The sequence below is a fragment of the Aedes albopictus genome, chromosome 2 (assembly GCF_035046485.1).
Source record: "Aedes albopictus strain Foshan chromosome 2, AalbF5, whole genome shotgun sequence".
In the NCBI taxonomy this organism is placed as follows: Eukaryota; Metazoa; Arthropoda; class Insecta; order Diptera; family Culicidae; genus Aedes; species Aedes albopictus.
The window spans coordinates 127,707,850-127,729,098 of NC_085137.1; the positions used below are offsets into that span (position 1 = coordinate 127,707,850).

The following is a 21,249-nucleotide window of genomic DNA, read 5'->3' on the forward strand; positions in this document are numbered from 1 at the left end:
CTTGGCGCGGATTTTGCGGGTTTCAAATCGACTCTTTTGTAACAGCCCTGCTTTTCCAATGCCTCGTTAGATGGAAGCAAAAAGATGCAGACTATCGATAACCAGCCTCTTTAGCACTAGAAATCGAGTAATTGCACACAATTTCACGTTTCAATTTCACTCCACTCACAAGTCCACATTTTTTTCTCGTTTCGCGTACGACGAAGGTAACCGAAACAAAGCAGCAACTAGCCGAATTGATCCTCATCACCGTTCGCTTTTCGCTTCGCCAGATTCACTTGTTGTACTAACCTTCAATTCACAACCTCACAAAAGCTCTGTGGCACTTCCAAATTGGATTTTACCGCTGCTAAATTAAATAAATAAATCACTTTTTCTCCGTCGGTAAAACTTAAACAACAAGTTGTCTTCGTCTAGGGAGAATGTAAGCAAATGTGTGCGTGGATTTGCTGCATACGGAATATTGTATTTCACAACCACAGAGAAAGATTTCTTCGTTGCACTGTGATGGTGTTTTATAATCTGGTGGGCAAAAATATTAATTGAAATATTTTAGTCGTAATTTTAATCTACACACATCACAATTTCAAACTTTCTGCACAAAAGTACCATCAAGGTACCAGATTCCGCTCATCTAAGGCCAGTTTCGCAGAAAAACATCATCTGTTGAATGACTGTTAAGTCAATTTGTAATGTTTTTTCCATTTATGTTAGTTCAATCTAAGTATAATCAGATACAAATCAAGACTTATGTAAAACTTTTCATAAAAGTATGATTTTATTACATTTGGTATGAGACCAAAGTGGTCCTAATTCCGCTCACGAACAAATTTATGTCATCTTTTGAATAGACTTTTGCGGAAAAGTGCATTATTTTTGCAACTCTATGTTTTAACAATTATATTTTTCCTGTTCCGTAGGAGTGTATAAAAGGGGTTAACACACTGTGTACTAAAATCGGCAGATTTTACGATTTTGATGTGTTTTTTTGCGTGAGCGGTTATTGGAACACTTTGAATTACCTACAGCTTTTTTGGGTCCGCTCAAAAAATTTCATTGTTTTGTTTTTAAAATTCATGTTATCCGGTAAATATTGCATAAAATGGCTTTGCTCTCGTCTAATTTGTATTGTCCAAGAAGATCAGCACCGAAAAGAGTGTATTTATGCGTGTAAACTTGATTTTTGCAACAGTGAGCGGCTATTGGGTCATGAGCGGCTACTGGTACACTGACGGTACTTTGAGCACATGATTGGGTTTGGAGTGCAAAGAATTTAACCGCCTTTTTGAATAAACACCTACGGCCAAACATAGTTTTGGACCATACCATGTACTATAGTACCACGTAGAAGGTGTGCCGGGAATTGAATTTAGGTTGTGCCCAAGGAATTGGACAAAACCGAAACAGAATTCGAAGGACAATTGTTCAATCGTATTAATTTAAGGACATATCTTTACATGATAAGGAACCTTACCCGGACATCCAGTAATCATATGAGATGTTGCATAAGATGATAAACTGGAGGACATATGCGTGCATGCCTCCATTTAGGCGCATGTAAAATGTACGTATATCACCTCCACTTTACCATCTTATTCAACATCTTATACGATAACTGGTTGACTAGGTATGTATGTATACATTAGTAATTGATACAAAATTGGCCATGAGGTGATAGGCGAGTTGCAAGAACAAAGTTGATCATTATTAGTCGGTGTTTAGATAGCTTGGTTTTTTTAATATCTGTATTAACGAGATTTTTAGCCCTAGGCTAGTTTATCTCTGGACCCACGCTTTACTTCCATTCCAAAGGAAGAATTAACATTTTGTGAGTATGTCGGAAGTGGGATTCGATCCCGGGTCCTCGGTGGTAATTAGATTAAAACCCTATGCGATGCATATGCTTCGGCCACTATAAAGGAAACCTGACTGTGCACTTATCTCATCTACCCCGTCCTACGGTACCAACTGCACCAGTCGGATATTGATCGGTTCCGAAACACCAGCCAGAGTGCGATAGTACAACGATGTTGTTATTGCTGTTATGATGGCAAACACTTGAGTCGACCTTCACTGGTCGACAAATCTTATGAATGCAGTAGTATGATCTTCATCTGATGGCGATTCTCCTAGGTATTTTGATCGAACCGATCGTGCGCATCACCTAAGATCACGTTTTTTCTGCCTCAATTCAACTTCCAATCCAATCGGCTTTGGGTAATGGTAATTTATGCGTTCACCGCATTTACCATTTAGCCGCGAGGCAAGCCGAGCTACGTAAACAAACTGCTCATTAATATTCAGCGCTTTTGTTTTGGAAATGTGGATGGAGTACAAATGCAGCTGCTCAGTAGCATAACCTCAAAAAGTGGTTCGTCGCTATAATGTCGGTCGGTCGGTTAGTTTTTTTTTTCTCAAGCGGGGGAAGGTGATCGAACTAGATTGATGGTTCCATGCTGTTATGTGGTTTCCATTTCGAATGGAGTTTGATGAGCTTGGATTGGATGTTGCTCACCTACTATTGAAATGCACTGCACTTATGTTGCTGGTGTATGTACCACATGTGCCTGTCTATTAAAAGCCAAGGACGGATGGATTTAATGCTGGTGTCGAAGTCCAAGGAGTTTAATTGATGCTTGTTATTCAACCTGCATGCATAGATGAGGATGGCATCGGGCGCGAGTGGTTCGGAATGAACACGGTCGTGACTCGTTATGTTCTTAGAGTATAAAACTCTATTCGCTTTCGAACTCTCGGTGTATCCGTATCAAAAGATCTACGTTTTTGTAACTGTTAAGTGACCCAATGCTCATTTGAGACAGTCTTATTCCTTTTTGGACCTTGATAACGATTATAGATGGGTAAATGCTCAAGAAATAATTTCCGCGATCTGCTAAAAATTAATTTAAAAAAAAAAACATAGTGCTCGGAGAATGACCGTCTTTTTTTTTTCTTGTAAAAATGTTTGGCCAAACTGGGCTAGTAAAACCTTGCTAACGAGAGACCTTCGATTCAACAACACTGCACCCGTAAGTTCTACGGAGATAGAGGTGCTATATTGAAATTGGATCTTTTGAACGCCGGCAAAGGAAGAAATTCGTTGCATTATTGTATTAATAATTAGGTTTCTGCTCGGTAAGAGACACTAAGCTATTCTTGAGAAAAGTGCTTTTATTCTCGCTTTTTCCAAGAAATCATAATCGTTTTGTATGGATCTGAACTCAGAAATACCATTTGGCATAATGACCGTAGCATTCCCAAAGTATAATTTTCTAACTGCATTTAACCGAGAGCAAAATGCTTCCTGCGACTAACCACACATTCTGCTCTGCTGTGTAATTACCGCTATTTGTTACGATACAAATTTCATATCAAAACAGATCCTCCTCAGGGCATTCCCAGGATCAGCGCAGCGGATGTGCCCACCTTGTGCACATAAGAACTGGGAATCGTGACCATCAGATCTACTCCCATTGATGCTCTCCCCGATCTGATCGCCTCGCTTCTGATGATCACACAGCCCAGCCCTTGAATTCCTCACCTTCCTACTCCCATTCCCTACGATGAGTTAAGGTGGCATACCTCAGCGTAATTATCTACCTACCTGCTGGGACTCGCACATTCCATGCACGCGCGATCTCGGGAAAATAATGAATGAAAACGCATCTTTGCGTGGCTGGGCGAGGAGCAGCAAATCACGATGCTGCCGCCACGCTAACCTGCAGCCTCCCCTTCCGGGTCACCTCAGTATGGTACTGCCTTAGCCGTTGAATCAACAGTCGGTGCACGGTGATTCCATTTGAGATACGTGGCCATTAATAACGTTGGATTCTAAGAAAGAGCATGCCAAAACTTCATCGATATCTCGCTAGCAAAGCATTTTCAAAATAATATGTTGAGCCTTTCACTAGGACTTTTCAAAGGTCTGAGGTTTTAGGAGTGTTTATGGGAAACTGGAAGAGAGGAAAGTTGAAGGGCTTCAAAGACGAGTTTAAGTTAGGGAGAGATGGGTGAGTGGGCGGCGCCTTACTGAACTGTTCATGTATTCCCAACTCCTTCACCAGAGTTCATTAGATTTAGATACTTTGAGATCATTTCAAGCAGTACATACAAATATCAAGTGTTGACTTCAATGAAAAAAACCTGCAAGAACTTGCTGGAGTATAGGTAACCGATTCTACGAGCGTAATTAAAGATCTCTCGATGTGTTACTAATAGGGTTCATACCCACATAGATATACACATATTGTATTAACAATGTCCCCCTCAAATGTCACTGAAACCCGCTGAAAAGCATTGAAACTTCTCTTAAACTCTATTGCAGCTTCTGATACTTCTTGAAACCCACTGAAATTCACTGAAGTTCCTCTGAAACGACTTGAAAGGCCCCTGAAACCTCTGAAACTATTGGAACTTCCGCAGAAACCTCTTTGAAAAATTTTAACCACTAAAACCTTGAGAAACGCCTCTAAACTCCTTTGCAACACCCCTGGGACCACCGTAAATTTCTCATTTATTCTTCTGAAATATTACGGTTTGCCCTGAAACCAACCGAAACGCCGTGAAACGTATTCAAACCCCACTGAATCCCTACCACAAGCTTTCTGGAATGCTCTGAAACTCCCTGAAACCCCAGGAACCCCCCCCCCCCAATATCTTGCTACGCATTGAAATCGCTAGGAAACCCCTTGAGACTTCTGATAGATTATCTTTTTCTAAAGGCCCGTATAATCCCAGTAACCCCCCGGAAGCCTTACTATATCCCTTAACCCTTTGGAGCCGGAGGGGTCATATATGACCCCGGCGATGAAACCGAGCATAACAAACGTGTTCGACACCGGCGAGGTTGCGTCGACAGCGGCAAAAAAAATCGGCTCCAAAAGGTTAAAGCACCTTGACAGTCCTACAACATACCAGATTCTCAGAAAACTTTTTTCAGTCGCTGAGAACTCCAAAGACCTCTGAAATCCCCAAATCCATTGGAAATGCCTCGAAGTTCCTCTTGAACTCCTCTGACAATCATCTGAAGATCTTCTAAAGTCCTGAAACTACAGAAAACGCCTTAATTTCAAAGGAATTCCCAGGACTCTTTCAAATCCCATTAAAGACCCTGAAACAACGCTTTAGAAATATTCCTGAAACTCCATTTGAAAGCTCCCTTCCTAAGGCGTCATGTTATCTTAGGGGTAATAAAAACGATTGATTGAAGCACTACATCGAAAGTGAAAGCCCATAAGGGCAAATCAAAGCGCGAAACTTTAAACGATTATCTCGAAATTGTGTCTTTTTTTAAGTGCCGTTACGGTGATCACGATATCTTAAAAACGGTAAAAGGTTGTTATGACTCCAAATGTTCCATAGAAAATCAAAAAGCGCTCCATAAAGAATGAATATATATTCCAAGAAAATTTGCAATGTTACCAATGTGGGTACTTTTTTCGACTTCCTTGGACATAATGTATCATTGTACTTGCCTCACAGTGCCTGTTCCAGTGGTAACGTAGAGCCACAAAGAAAAAAAATACAGAGAGGTTTGGGGAGCCCCATTGCAAGGCCTATTGAATCTCTTGAAACCCCTTGGAAATCTCTGAGACACTATGAAGTCCACTGAAACCACATGCAACCTCCAGCAACTCTCTAAAACACCATGGGAACCATTCTGAAACCCCTGAGATCCTCTGAAAGACCCCTGGAAAGCCCCATATTTAAATAGACTGAGAAATCTGTTGATCAGATACTGAAGAAGTGGTTCCTGGGGTTATGTGGGGATCGACCTTTTAAAAACTCATTCTCTCTCTTCCTTACTTTCGCGGTACGCCCGTTAGGGATACCTTCGTGAAGGGGGGGGGGGACGGACGGACATGGGTACTCTCTATTGGTAAGCTTTGACTACCCGGTGAACTTAAGCTGTAGACTACCCGGTGAACTTAAGCACCCGGATGCTGTTGGTCGGCTCGCCATTTTCTCTGTAGTTCAAGTACGATTCGGGAGACAGTGGAAGTAACGGAATCCCACTTGTCCACCCCCGTACACACCCCGCTAGCACACTTACCGCGGGTTTTGAGAGCGCTTTGAGTATGCGTTGACCACCCTAAGGCAGTAGTATGAAGTATGGAGACCGCTACTGCCGCGAGCAGCTTACGCTTACTCGAGACTATTGCCGAGCTATTTGATATTATCTTTGACAATGCCATTATCGCCGTGCTTGCCCTTTTGAAGGCATATTCTACGTGGCGTCCTAATTTCAGCTTATCGTCGATCGTAACCCCCAATTCCTTCAGTGAGCGCTTAGATTTGATCATGCATCCGCCTATGGCGACCACTGCCTGTCACTTGCCAAAGCTCCTGGAAACCCCGTAAACCACTGAAACTCTTGAGGCCATCTGAAATTCCCCTGTGAACCCCCTGAAATACCATGAGACCTCTTAAATTACCCCAGAAACATCTTGAAATGCCCCTGGAAATCTGAAACCTCCTGGCCCTGAGATCCTCTGAAACCCTTTGAAACGGCCCTGAGACCCTCGGGAATGTCTCAAAAATCCCATGGAACGCCCCTGAATTTTTTTAGCACATCCCTGAAACGCCCCTTGAAACCCCCTGAGCTCTTTGATACATCCTTCAAATGCCTCTGAAATCCTGTGAGACCTTCTGAAGTATCCTGTCAGGGGCGTAGAATCCTACTCAAGGCTCCCAAAAATCCCTTGTTATCTCCTAGAGAGTCCCTAAAATATCTTGAAACATCTTGAGAGCCCCTGAAACACCCCTGGTGCACCCCAGGAAACCCAATGAAACTTCTTAAAACCCCTTCGTATCAGAAGGTCGGCTCCAAAAGCACCTTTCGCCTCTAATGCCCTTTGAATTCTTCTGAAATGCCCCTTGAAACCCTGAGACTTCCTGTAACCCTTCCTAGAGAACATCCATGAAATCCCCTTAAATCTGCTTGAATATCTTTGAAACCCCCTTGAGGTCTATGAAACCTCTTAAATTTTTTTTTCATTCCCATGGAACCCCCGAAGATCTGTTGAAACCCTACGGGATTTTCCCTCCGGAACCCTTATTAAGTACTCATCAGATCCTGTTGAGATTGCTCAACCTAATTTAATTCGCGTGATGTCAAGACTTATGTCCAACCATTACTCGCTAGACGCGCATTTACACAGGATTAACCTCGCGTTGAGCAATGTTTGTACTAAGTGCGGTTCCGGTTATGATGACATCGACCACGTAGTTTGGCAATGCCCGGATAATGACGCCTCCAGAGCGCTACTATTGGATACCCTTGAGGACCGAGGTAGACAACCCTTTGTTCTTGTGAGAGATGTGTTGGGGACCCGCGATGTCACATACATGGGATGTATTTTCGACTTTCTTCGCTCTGCTGGTATAAAAGTTTAATTCGCTTGTGTTTTCTACTCCAGTTTTTTTTTTCTCTGTTTTGTGCTCTTTGTGTTACCAAGCTGCTCCTGGCCATCCGGAAGACCAAGTCCCACAACAAGTTGGTACCAACACCACAAGGCACCGAATACGCTAGCAAGATGCGATTCACCCCCGGATGAGCAGCAGTGCAACCTTTGGCCCAATCCTTACCGTGTCCATCCTTCAAAATGTGACCTTCTAACCTCGAGCTGCCACGAGTACCCTGGCTTCCACCCATTACTAACAGATATCATTAAAATGTTATTACTCTGTATAATGTATACTATTAAGTACAAAGAAAGATCCTCGGCTCCGTAAAGCGTTATACGCGATTGAGCCCAAAATTAATAAACTGGATAAAAAAAAGAGATTGCTCAACCCTACTTCTCCCATTTATCTCATCTCTATTGTGTCCTCTCTTGCTCTTCCCTCTTCCCAGAACAACATCCGGGCACTGTTGTCATCCATCAGTTTACCCAACCAGAGACACATAACAAGACCATAACAAAATTATGACAACTGTCGTTAGAAATAGTAATAGATGGAATATCCATGTAAATATCCATAAAAATATAATCACATTTGTTATAATTTTAGTAGCTGAATTATCACAAAATTTATTTCATTTATTCAAACAGTATTTGTTATATTATGCATTATAATATAATTGCCTCTAACATAATTTCGTAACAAGTTTATTACAATCTTTGTTATATTTTTAGTAACAAAATTATATCAAAATTCATAAGATTTTTTGTATTGTTTTTTTTTTCAATCGTAATATTTTTTTGTTTTTTTTTCTGGGCTTTGGAAGATTTTCTAGGAAATTAGCATTTGTAACAATATATCACTGATTTTTTGGTCGTACAATAGTAGGAAAATAGAAAACATGCCTAGACGCTCGGAAAATTTTAAGAATTACTTAATAAAAGATATCAAATTTTAAAACATTTCCAACACAACCATTTTGTATGGTGACCTACATTATAGATCGACTCATTAATCATAAATTTAATCACTTCGGAAGCGTTGCTATATAAATATTTCATACATTTCATATAAAAACAGCTGTGTTCATAAAAATGTAAGTCGTTTTCCTTACAAAATGGCCAACTTTGACATGCTGTAACTTTGTTCTCCTATCAGCGACTTAGCTGAAAATTTGACAGCAAACTACAAATATGGTGAATATTGGTATATCAATATCTGAGAATCATATCTCAAAAACTAAAAAAATACATTTCTGATTTTTTGATATGTTACGCCAAATTTCCTGAATTTTCTGATAAAAATATAAAACCAGGATACCTCTTTGGTCTCGAGACCATGAAAATGTGAAAAAACTAATATATTTGCACATTTTATAGTACTTTTTACATTTTAGCCCCTTTAACGTGTTTTTTCTGAATACTACAATTCAAAAGCTTTCAAAAAAAAAAAGTTTAAAATCGGTCAACTGCTTCAAAAGTTACGATTTTTTGAAAAATTTTAGTTTTGAAAAACCTTAATTTTTTGGACCACCCTTTATGAAAATTGGTCACCCTAATGACGAAATAAAAAAATACGGGTCTAATTATTTCCGAAGAACTACAAGCCCACCAAGTTTCACGACAATCGGAGATGCACTATATCGTTTTTCTATGGAATGGCTGAATATATTCATGAAATTACAAAAAAAAAAAACTATTGAAAACCAATTTTTCATTTACCTCGGCTAAACGAATGTCTAGGCAAAAAATGACATTTGAAGTGTTTTAACCCTTGTTTTTGTTTCATTGTATATGCATATGTTTCATAAACGTGTACTAGATATACTATCACTGCAATAAAAAAGTTTTATGCAATTCAGTATCATAATTTCTATTTTATATAACTCATTTTGGTATCATAATGGCCAACTTTTCCGACCTGGTTCATAATGCAACTGAAATGAGTTGCATAATGAAAAATAGTTGCATAATGTTCATAATGCAACTCATTTGAGTTGCATTATGAACATTATGCAACTCAAATGAGTTGCATTATGAAAAAAATCATTGCATAAAATTTTGTATGGAACTCGTTGCAAAACTCGATTTTTTCAGCACTCTTCGTATTTATCCAACTCGGCAAGCCTCGTTGGATAAATGTACGACTCGTGCTGAAAAAATCAACTTTTTGCAACTCGTTACATAAATAACTATTATCATAAAATCTTTTATGTGAGTTTCCCGACACTTTTTTGAAAATTTGTGGGTCTCGGCTAAACGAATGTCTACCTCTGTATAAATGACAGCACAAGCGAATGATAATGGCATCTACAGCAGGGCCACGTAAATTAAAAAGTGGAAATGTGTTGTGGGTTTAGGATCACTCATTCCACTTAGCAGTTTTACGGCACTAATGCAGCAGTTATGCTGCTTGTTGACTAAAACATACCGTGCATCTGAAATGCTACATAACTGCTGTCAGATTTCAAGTAGCATTTCAATTGCTAATATAGGGCAGTTTAGCAGTCGAACTGCTTTCATACGGCAGTAAGCAGGTCAAATGCAGATATAAAATAGAAATACGGCTTATTCAAATGCTTATTGGTTACGTGGGTAGTATTTATAGTATTCATACTAGATGCATTAGGGTGCATCTTTATACCAACACAGAACTGTTTATTTAAGACTTTTTCAACCACATTTTGATGTTTAATCAACCGAAAACCTAAATACTCAAATTTCTTATAACATTTTATGCAACAATTAAATATTTCCAACAATAATTCTGCGCCATTTTTTTTTCAAAATATATTGTGGTTATAGCTTACATTTCAGTGTTTAATAGTATATAATTCTCTTAAATATGATCATGAATTTATCATCGTTTCTTCTTATACCAATATGTTTTTGCTGTTTCTCTTGAATTGTTAATAACAGAAATTGTCCTGCTCGGATTTGACGATTACGAAGTCTTAATCAGCACGATTTCCGACATATCGATACTTTGGATGGTGCCTTCTTCAGGGGAAAGATACATTTTCACAGAATATATTCGATTCTTCTCCATCAAGAAATTATACCTTGACCGTCTCTCACCAAGAAACTGGCCCACTGTGCACCTCAACCATTGAGTCAGAAGTGGACGATGCCCAACGCATCAACGCATGAATGCCGGCCCTCCCTCCCGGAGGTGAATTTATCTCCCGGCCAAGCGCGCGTGCGACCAACCGACCGACATTCCAATCTGATGAGCACGCAAATATCTCATGCATTCTTCTCATACCTTCTACTCCCGTCCATTCTCCCATCTCCAGGTAACGGAAGTTCACCCGCCCAAAACTCGTCTCGAAGCATCAGCCCCAACACGCAGACCGTCCACCACCCCAACGGTCACCTGCAGCAGGGCTCACATCTCATCTCGGGCTCCGGATTGGATCGGACGCTACAGCAGCAGCAACAGCAACAGCAAGGGCAGCAGCAGCCGCCGCACTCACCGAACCAGCCCGGCAATCAGTCACCGCAGTTACAGCAGAACAACCCGCAACAGCTACAGCCCCAGGGCCCGAACAATTCCCAGCAGTCTTCCCACTCGCCCTCGCTGCAGCATCAACAGCTGCAGCACCAGCAGTCTTCCCAGTCACATCACCTCAACAGCAGTTCCAGCAGTTTAGGCAACATCACGCCCTCCTTCGCTCAGCCTCAGGTGAGTTTCGATCGATTTTCCCAAAGAACAATTTAAGTTAGAAATTTAAATGCTCCCAAGGGCCAATTATGCTGCCGACTAATAACGATTTAATTAGTGTCAGGGGCATCCTTATCGGGGCCCATCGATCTTCGGTTCAAATCTCTGCCTCACTTGATTCTCGGAATGAAACGGGAACCATAAAAACGCCATCAGCAACGTTTTTTTTTTCTACCTTCTAAATCGATCATCACCAAGTTGCTGCGTTGCGCGTTCACCCAGACCCAAAGTCTTCTAGTCGATGCATTATTGGAAGTAATATTCCTCTCGATCTTCAACCAGTTCCCCTCTTCCAGTACTTACTGGTTATCCGTTTTGGATTTTAGAATAAATAAAAAGGAGAATCGGTACAAAATGAACCTTGGAGGTTTACTGATTCACAGTTTTCAGTATATTTAGTAATGAACACTGTAAATTTTCACATTCTGAGAAAATAAAAATGGAAACTTCAATCTTATCCATCAGGGGCGCATTTGACCCCGAACCGCCTTACGTGTCGTACTGCACAACCCCGGTCGAAATCGTGAGAAAATTTCAACTGATGACGACGACGACGACGACGAACGACCTGTGCACAGGAGTTCGATCGCAATAGGAATTTGATAATCATATAGGTGCTGGTCCGTGTTTGAACCTCCTCCTTTGCTTGATCATGTTCATGTGGAATGTCCAGAGGGGAGAGATCCAGAGGGCATTCGGGAGGATATCGACGATTTCGCGATCAATGGTGGTGAGGGATCGACCGACCTTCGAATGGTTCGACAAGACAAAAAAAAAATGAAAACAGATTGGGAATGGAGATCGTAGCAGAGAAAAAAAAGCATGGACAGGAGGGTGAACTTATGGCAAATATCTTTTCAACGGGGAGAATCAATTCGATAAAAAGAAACAAAAAAAAGTATCGAATTTCGTTGAGTTCTGTTGAAGGTTTGTTGATTTTTTTTTTCTGCCGTGAAGGAATTTATCCTCTCGTCACGGATGTGTTGAATCAGCTACTCTTTTGCTGTGTTTGCTGAGTTGCCAAATTATTGTGATGACTTGTAATATCCCTCTTGGTGATTTGAACTGCGCATTTTGGGATCGACGTTGAATGAACTTTTCATTCATTGATTGATCTTTGATAATTAAAGCGTGATTATAACCTGTCTAATGATCAATTCCTTCCTGGATTAGTTGTGTCAAAATTTTCTCTGGCTTGGTTCATATACCAATCTATGAGTTCATGTAATTCAATGGTGTTTGTTTGTGAGGATTACGAATTGCACCCACGACAACCAATTTATATATAAAATCAAGTTTATGTTCATGTTATACCTACTTTTATGAGTTAAAGTTACATCGCACAAGATGCAGTAAAAGTTTTGTTTTTTTATCTGTATTAACGAGATTTTTAGCCCTAAGCTAGCTCATCTCGGGACCCACGCTTTACTTCCCTTCCAAAGGAAGAACTCACATTTTGTGAGTTTGTCGGGAGTGGGATTCGATCCCAGGTCCACGACGTGATAGTCAAGAGTTCTAACCATCACACCAGGTCCACTCCAGTGCAAAAGTTTGAAGTCATTCATTTTTTTATTTCACAGTTCTTTTTTGATTCGAAACTAAGACCAGCACAACCATTCGAAATGACATTTCAGAATCCTTACTAAATGATTCATAAATGTCTTTAAAATATCTTTCTAAAAGTATTTTTTTTCTCTTGTTCTGTTTTTTTTTTGTTTAACAGAATTTTGTTTTAAAAAAAATACTTAATTTAGTTTCAAGAGTTTTCAGAAAATTTCAAACGATCTATTTTATTAATTTTCAGTGATTAGTTTAATTGGTTTTACCTGAATTTCTAAAGAAATTTATTTTAGTTTATGTTGGAATCTTTGAAGGAACTCCTGCTGGAATTACTTAATGAAATTATGCAGGAATTTTTAAGTGAATTCTGCTGTAATATTCGGTGCATATGAAAATCCAGGAGACATTTCAACAAGAATTTCCAATGGAATTCATATAGTAATTCTTGCAGGAATTGCTGGAGTAGTTCGTGAAGAAACGCTCAAAGGAAGATTTTTTGGACGAATGTTTGGATGAATTCCTGAAAAAATTGCTTAAGGAATCTCTTTGGGATATTCTAAAAATCCCTAAGAAGGTCTTATGAAGAAATCCAAGAAATTTGTAAAGAAATCCGTGGAAGGCTTTCAAAAGAATTTGGAGAAATTTTATATAAAATCATTCTCAGATTTTCCAGCGGAATACCATTAGACATTTCTGAAGCAATTTCAAATTTATGGCTTTCTGGAAGAACTTATGGAGAATTTCATGAAAGATTTCCTAGGGGGATTCTAGCAGACATTCATGAAGCAACCTCTAGTGCTTAGAGAAATGTTAGGAGTTTCCTTTGAGAAACTTCTGAATAAATTCCTAGATAACTTCCAAGACATTCCCCAGTAAGAATGTTTAGGAATTTTTAGGAAGAAATTTTCACCAGAATTTTGGAAGCATATTGATTAAGCTTTTCTCATTGAAAAAAAAAAAAACTAGCATAGTAGGAAAATTCTCAAGCAACATCATGGTAAATGTTTAAAATAAACAGGAGAAATCTGCTTCGGATGAGAGTATTCTGCTTAGAGAGTTCGAAAAGTCGGTACAAAGAGATTTTTTTTTTTCAGAATATGGAAAAACAAAAAAAAAAGCATATTAACAATCTCAAAAACTGAAAATAGCGAAAATCTTGATAACATTCAAGAAAACAGCAGCATTATCCTATTTTCTGCTAACCTAAGGCCTTTTCGGCGCCCCTCTGAGCCTGGCGCCCTTGGCGGGGGCCAACCTGGCCAACCGCACGCTACGGCTCTGGCTATACGTTCATTGACGAAACAATAATAACGCTATATGACTTGAAGCGACATCTTATGCGATGCACCGTGAGCACTATTGCGACGTAATTCAGCATCTTATGCGACTTAATAATATTCGAAAATAAAAACAACTATTGTCAGTTCGATTTCGAACTAATGATCTTTGGATTGTTGAGCCACACTTCACACTTAACACCAAACGCTACTTATAAAACAAGCAGATTAATTATCATGATATTCTAACTCACCTCAGTGTTTGTTGGAATGCACTTGGTTTACCTGCGCTGTGTGTGTTTGACAGACTATCTGGAGTTAAAAACGACGGAGTACCATTTCCCAGCGTCTCTAGTTAGCCTAGTGGTTAAGGCTATGGATCGCCAATTCGGAGACGGCGGGTTCGATTCCCGTTTCGGTCGGGAAAATATTCTCGACTCCCTAGGTATAGTGTATCATTGTACTTGCCTCACAATATACAAATTCATACAATGGCAGGCAAAGAATGCCCTTCAATTAATAACTGTGGAATTGCTCAAAGAACACTAAGTTGAAGCGGGGCAGGTCAAGTCCCAGTGGGGACGTAGAGCCACAAAGAAGAAGCAATTTTCACTACCCCTGTCAGGTTAGCACCTCCCATTGTTGATTATCAAGCCAACAAAACAAATAATGATGACTTTGTAACCATAATTACGGCTTTTCACTTTCTTGTAGTTTTTTGGCACTGCATCCACAGTCCAACAGCAACTCTTTCATTGTTATCACATATAAAATCGCATTATGTCAACATAAACGTTTCTGCGAGTTTGTATGCACATTTTAACGAGTTTATTTGTACTTTTATACCATTTCATCCGTACACCAATGTGAGTTAAACAGACACAATAGGAAAAGTATCAAGTGAAGTCGTATAATCATCGCAGTATGCAATTATGCGAATTCATTTTTACTCGTACGCTTTTGCGGCTAAGTAAAGTTCATCGTAATTAAACATCAGAATATCATCTACTACGATGTACTCATTCCAAACAAAAGTTGATTTGTATTCTTATATGACTTTACCTGATACGTCGTAATAAGTTCAAAAAATTTCATCATATGCGATGAATATTGTCCGTCCGCTGCACATATATGCGACAGTGACTTAAAATGATACTATGTACAATGTACAGCGTGCATTCTTATGCGACTCCTGATTGTCTGGGTAGACTTCAATACATGTCTGTGAAACTCAATTTGAGTTCGACTAACGATAACCAACTTTGGCCTAGGGGGCATCCATTTAGTACGCCACGCAAAATTGAGGAATTTGAGACCCCCTCCCCCCTTCGTACGGGTTTTTCGTATACCTAATACATTGCTTATCACACTTTTGGTAACCCCCCTCCCCCCTGTGAGCGTGACGTACTTTATGGATGCCCCCTAGTGTTTACCAAAGCAGGAATTTTATCAACAATTTAGCTAGCTGAACAGAAGTCACGGTGTGTCTAAAACCGTTATTAACAAAATAAAATACCCATCTAAGCGGTGCCCACCATTCGAAAGATATAGTTATTCAGGTATCATCTCTGAAATTTTCGAAATGTTTCATCGAGGGAATTCATAGTTTGAGCGATTTGAAATTTTAGGGAGATGTTCAATGAAATTCTCTTTGAACTATTAATATTCAATCGTCGTCATATCACGATCGTGGCCATTGACCTGTCCCTCATAAATTTGGGATTCAACGTTCAAAACGTATGGTATTCGAGTATTCTTACTGAAAATGTGTGGGCTTCGTGGCCGAGCGGTTAGCGGCGTCAGTCGCTTAGGTGTCTCGTAAGCCTCGGAGTGTGGGTTCGATTCCCGCTCCAGTCGGTGAAAACTTTTCGTCACGAAAACTTTCAGCACGATGCGACTAAATGCTTTGTGACACTAGCCACACGGCCACGAAGCCACAGTAGATTGCTCTCTGAACACACCAAGAGATTTCTCAGTGAAAGTATTCACAGAACTGCTTAACCCTTATGTGGCCGACAGGGTACCCGGGTACCCAGCGCCCATTTAAAAAGCACGGTGTAGAAAAAAGCAAAAAAATTGTCGGACACATAACGGTTAACGTGGAATCGCTAAATATGAAACTTTTAGGAAATTGATACAAACTTTGAAATCAACATGGTATATGAATGGTCAAAGGACGTCTAGCGGATCTGTAACAATGCTTACCAGAAATTGAGAAGGGAAAGCAGCATTTTTTGTAATGTGTAGAGAGATAAGTGACATTTCAACACACGAACACTAGCATGAATTTTTCCTCACACAAAAATGCACGCCAATTCAAAGGCTATTCAAATTGCATATGAAAATATTACCCAATCAAATTGGGTAAAACGGGTAAAGTTTTTTAAATAATTATAAAACTAACATCCGGTGTAAGAGTGCAAATATTTTCCTCACAGTTTCACAACTACATCTACAAAAAAGGCACGCATACATTTGAACGTGATTACCACTAGAAGCGAGTCAGCGATTAAAGCAAATTGTTGGGCGATTTCTATTAGCCTCACGGCATGGTAAAGTAGCTTTGTCATCATTCTTGCACGCGTAAACATCTAAGTTTGTAAGCGAAACTCCATGTTTGTTCCAGCCCCTAGTTAACGGTATGGATCAGGAGTTGATATTGATTGCCACTTTCTAACCTGCTATGCACATAACTCTTGGAACGCATTGTACAAAGCCGCCAAAAAAGTAAGTCCTGAAAAGGTACAGTTATGGTCCATGATGGCTGTTATGAGATATCAGCACGAACGTATGGCTTCACAGGAAAAGCATGTCACAATTTAATGGACGTTTTGATGGTTCTTGAAGGAGGTCTTAAGCTACACGATCTTTTAAATGTAAGCGTTTAATTAACTATGATGATTTAATAAAAATATATTTCAGGCATTAAAACTCTACAAAGACATCTACAGAGCGTGTTTCATAGATAAATTGGATCCAGACTATCCCACGTTAAAGGCTAGGTTTGGCAGGATATGGGAGACCCTTAATTTGCCGAATTTCTCTAAGTTTCATATTTTGCAGTTCCAGTTGCTGATCTGAGATGATACATGCTGGAAAATCTCTTGGTGTGTTCGGAGAGCAAGCTACTGAGAGCGTTCCCAACCATTTTTCAGAAACATGGGAGAGATATCGTACGCTCCAGACATCCTTTTTCAACCAGCTGTTGAATGCTGTGATTGACTACAACAGCGGGCATTTGAACTGATTTTGGTTATTTAACTTGTTTAATTGTTTTAACTGTTTAATTGCTATAAATACTGTAAAAACCTATGGATTTGGATTATACAGGGGATACTCAAAATAACTGGGACAGGTAAAATTTTCACTTTTCAAAAAATGTTCAACTCGGTGTAACTTTTCGAAAAGGGCATCAAATATTCTCATCAAAAATTCATTGCATTCGGTTCATTGAATCCGGAGATATAACAGCTCAAAGTTGGCTATCGTATAATTATACCTTTTTCTAGAATCTTTATAACTTTGTGTAGAATGGCCCGATCTTCTCCAAATTTTGTCCACTGATACACAACTAGTTGATGAAATAACAGTAAAAATTTGAGAATATTTGATGCCCTTTTCGAAAAGTTACACCGAGTTGAACATTTTTTGAAAAGTGAAAATTTTACCTGTCCCAGTTATTTTGAGTATCCCCTGTAAATTCAATTCACGATAACTTTTGATTTAGATAAAATGTTCTCAAATTTTCAGTAAGAATACTCCAATGAACTCCAAATTTATGAGGGACAGGTTGATGGCCACGATCGTGATATAACCACGATTGAATATTAATAATTCAAAGAGAATTTCATTGAAAATCACCCTAAAATTTCAAATCGCTCAAACTACCCATTCCCTCGATGAAACATTTCCAAAATTTCAGAGATGATACCTGGATACTTTATCTTTCGAATGGTGGGTACCGCTTAGATGGGTATTTTATTTTATTAATAACGGTTTTAGACACACCGTGAAGTATAATATAATACCACAAAAGTTTTACGTGATTTAGATAATTGAATATTGCGAATATCACGACTATAGTGCGAAATTCCATCGGTGCACTTTACCCGGGTAGAGGCAAAGAACAAACCAAAGACAAAATAATAACAAGTTTTGCCATCTCATAGGTATCTCATTTTACTACAGTAAAACCTCAATTTATGCATGTTATTTTCATGCACTTTTAATTTATGCACCTTTTTCATGCCCTGCATAAAAAGATGGAAAGCTACTCAGAACCAATATTGTGCATAAGAATATTTGATAACGACGATAACTATTGCAACGGCGGCCAGGGGGTGTTTATAGGGATGAGCAAACGGAAGTCACAGGGGAGTTTCAGGGGGCCACAAAGGGTTTCCGCTGGGTACCAGGAGATCTCAGGGGAGGTTTGCGTTGGTCTGAGGGGGGTTTCGAAAGCATTGCAGAGAGTTTCAGAGGATTTTCGACGGGTTTTGGAGGCGTCCAGGAATTTTTTCGGGGATTTCGGAGGGTCTCATGTGCGTTTTTGGGGGTTCAGATGCGTTACATTGGGTCCGAGGGTATTTTATGTAGAGCGTTTTTGAGGCATTTCAGGCAGTTTCAAAGCATTTTCGGTAAAATTCAGAGGCGTCACGAAGGAGTTTTCGGGGGTTTTGGGGTGTCTCAGGTGCGTTACATGGTGTCCGAGGGGGTTCTTCTTCTTCTTCTTTATGGCTCGACGTTCGCATTGAAACTTGGCCTGCCTCTCTTCAACTCAGTGTTCTTAGAGCACTTCCACAGTCATTAATTGAAGGGCTTTCTTTGCCTGCCATTGCATGAATTTGTACATTGTGTGGCAAGTACAACGATACTCTATGTCCAGGGAGTCGAGAAAATTTTCCCAACTGGAACGGGAATCGAACCCGCCATCTCCGGATTGGCGATCCATAGCCTTAACCAATTGGCTAACTGGAGACCCCAGGGGGTCCGAGGGGGTCTAAGGGGGATTCAGGAGGCTTTCAGGAAGTTTCTGAGTATTTCCCGGCGAAATTCAGAAGCGTTACGGAAGCTTTACGGAGGAGTTTTCGAGGGTTCCGGAGCGCCTTAGGTGCGCTACATGGGGTTCGAGGGGATTTTGGAGGCATTTCGAGAAGCTTCAGAGCATTTCCGGTGAGTTCCAGAGGCGTTACGGAACCTCGCTGGCCTCGAACACGTGTTATGCTCGGTTTCGCCATCGGGGTCTTATAGGGCTTTAGGACAGAAGGTCGAAGGACGAAAGAACGAAGGACAAAAGGTCGAATGGACAAAAATTGTAGTAGGGTAATTTTCCAATTGTTGCACAGCTAAAAATTCGTCAATTGTTGCACACCGCATAAGAATAACATGGAGTGTGCAACAATAGGCGAGTTTTTAGCCGTGCAACAATTGGAAAATTACCCTAGACCATTTTACCAGCTGTTGTGTCTCACTTATAAGAAAAAATATTTGTTGAGTTTTTGTTGTTGCTCATTGAGAGAAACATTATAATGCTGTTATAGAACGCATGTGCATTTCAGCCACTAACATTCCTATAGAAAATTTTTCCTTCTTTTGTTTATGGGCTATTCTTTCAAGTTGTGTTAATGTAGTATTGAATGGCAATTTTATTTGAATTTTGTTCAAGAATTTTTCTTCTTATATTTATAGGCTTTTCTTTTAAGTATTGTTACTAAAATAATTATTGACTCTTTATGTACATATTTTTCAATCAGAAATTTTGCCTTCTTTTATTCAATAGCTGTACTTCCTAACTAGGTTCTATTATTTTTATTGGAATTTCAATTGCCGTTTTACTAACAATTTCTGATCACTTATTCTTAGAATGTCTTCTGATCACTTTTTCTTAGAAACCTTTTGTCAATTCCACCTTTTGTTCCATTCGACATTTCATCCTTCGACCTTCTGTTCTAAAGCCCTATGAGACCCCGATGGTGAAACCGAGCATTTGTCATAGATTCGTCATTTAGACCCCTCCGACTCCATCGGGTTAAGGAAGTCCTGGAGGAATCCCTCAAGGAATTACAGGTCGCACTCGATCAAAGATTTTTATATTTGACTCGATTATCCGGAGTCAGGTTCTTGCGCTTCCCAAAATCATATCTCGCAAACGGAATGCTATAAGAAGCTAAAATTTTGACTGATCACTTATCAAATTTGTCTTGACAAAATGTCAAAATTTCTGCTCCGTAGAGCATTCTATTCCCCAGATCTTTGAGAAGCATCAGAACCCGACTCCGGATAAGGCGCTTTCCATAAACTACGTAATTTTCGAAATTTGTATGGAGCGTAGACTTCGGCCAGACCCTCACTGTCAATGGTGTAACTTCAAGAGAAATCTTTCCAAGAATTCCAGAAAAAAAACTACGAAGGATTCCGAGAAGAAATTCCTGAAGAAATCACTGAAGCACTTCTTGATAAATCCTCGAAGAAACTCTTGGAGAAATCTCTGAAGGAGTATCTGGAGGAGTCCCTCAAGAAATTCCAGAAAAAAATCTTTAAGGAACTCCAGGTGGAATATCTTGAAAAAGTCCAGAAGGGATTTCTGAAGGAATTCTCTGAAACAATTCTCAAGGAATTCTTGGAGGAATACCAAAAGAAGTCCCTGAAGAAATTCCAGAGTAAACCCTTCAAGGAGCTCCAAGAGAAATTCCTCTACGAATTCCAGGAGAAATCATTACAGCTATTGGATGAATCTTTGAATAAAGTCCTGGTGAAATATTCAGGAATTTCAGGAAAAATCTCTAATGAAATTCTTGAAGGAATCATCGATGAATGTCTGAAAGAGTTCCTAGAGATATCCCTGAAAAATTTTCTGGAGAATTCTCTGAAAATGAAGGTACTAGAGGAATCTTCGAAGAAGTTACTGGGGTTTAGGAGAAATCTCTGAAAAAGTTCAAGGGAAAATCCCTGAAGGATTTTAGGAAGAACTACTTTTTTTATCTGTACTTCTGCTCAAATATGAACGAGACTTTATGACTTACATGGTCCGCGGATGACATATCGTCAACATTTTTTTTTCTTAGATTTATAGGACTGTTATACGTTTACATGTCAAATTAGAGCACGATTTGTCGTGAAGTTTTTTTTTTAACGTCACTTTAAACAAGTTAACCTTAAGTATGTTTTTCGATTTTTTCTATGGAATCAAAGTTCAGCAAAGGATTTGTTTGTTATTTCAACAGAATTAGTGTTTCGAGTTAATTTAAAATGTGGTAGAAAGCATATTGGGAATCTGCTCTATCCC

The 21,249-nt window shown here is 39.5% G+C and overlaps 1 protein-coding gene and 1 long non-coding RNA gene across 7 annotated transcripts in view; one reads left to right on the forward strand and one right to left on the reverse strand.

Moving 5' to 3' along the window:
- The window catches only part of LOC109423693 (tyrosine-protein kinase Btk), a 471,634-nt gene that overhangs the window by 431,662 nt on the left and 18,723 nt on the right, over window positions 1-21,249 (forward strand). For all 6 annotated transcript variants that reach the window (XM_062850401.1, XM_062850400.1, XM_062850399.1 and 3 more), the window contains one exon: window positions 10,700-11,088. In XM_062850401.1, coding sequence (XP_062706385.1) covers window positions 10,700-11,088 — 389 coding nt within the window. The remainder of the gene's footprint in view (window positions 1-10,699; window positions 11,089-21,249) is intronic.
- The window catches only part of LOC134287729 (uncharacterized), a 473,313-nt gene that overhangs the window by 169,606 nt on the left and 282,458 nt on the right, over window positions 1-21,249 (reverse strand). The gene's annotated exons all lie outside the window — the stretch shown is intronic.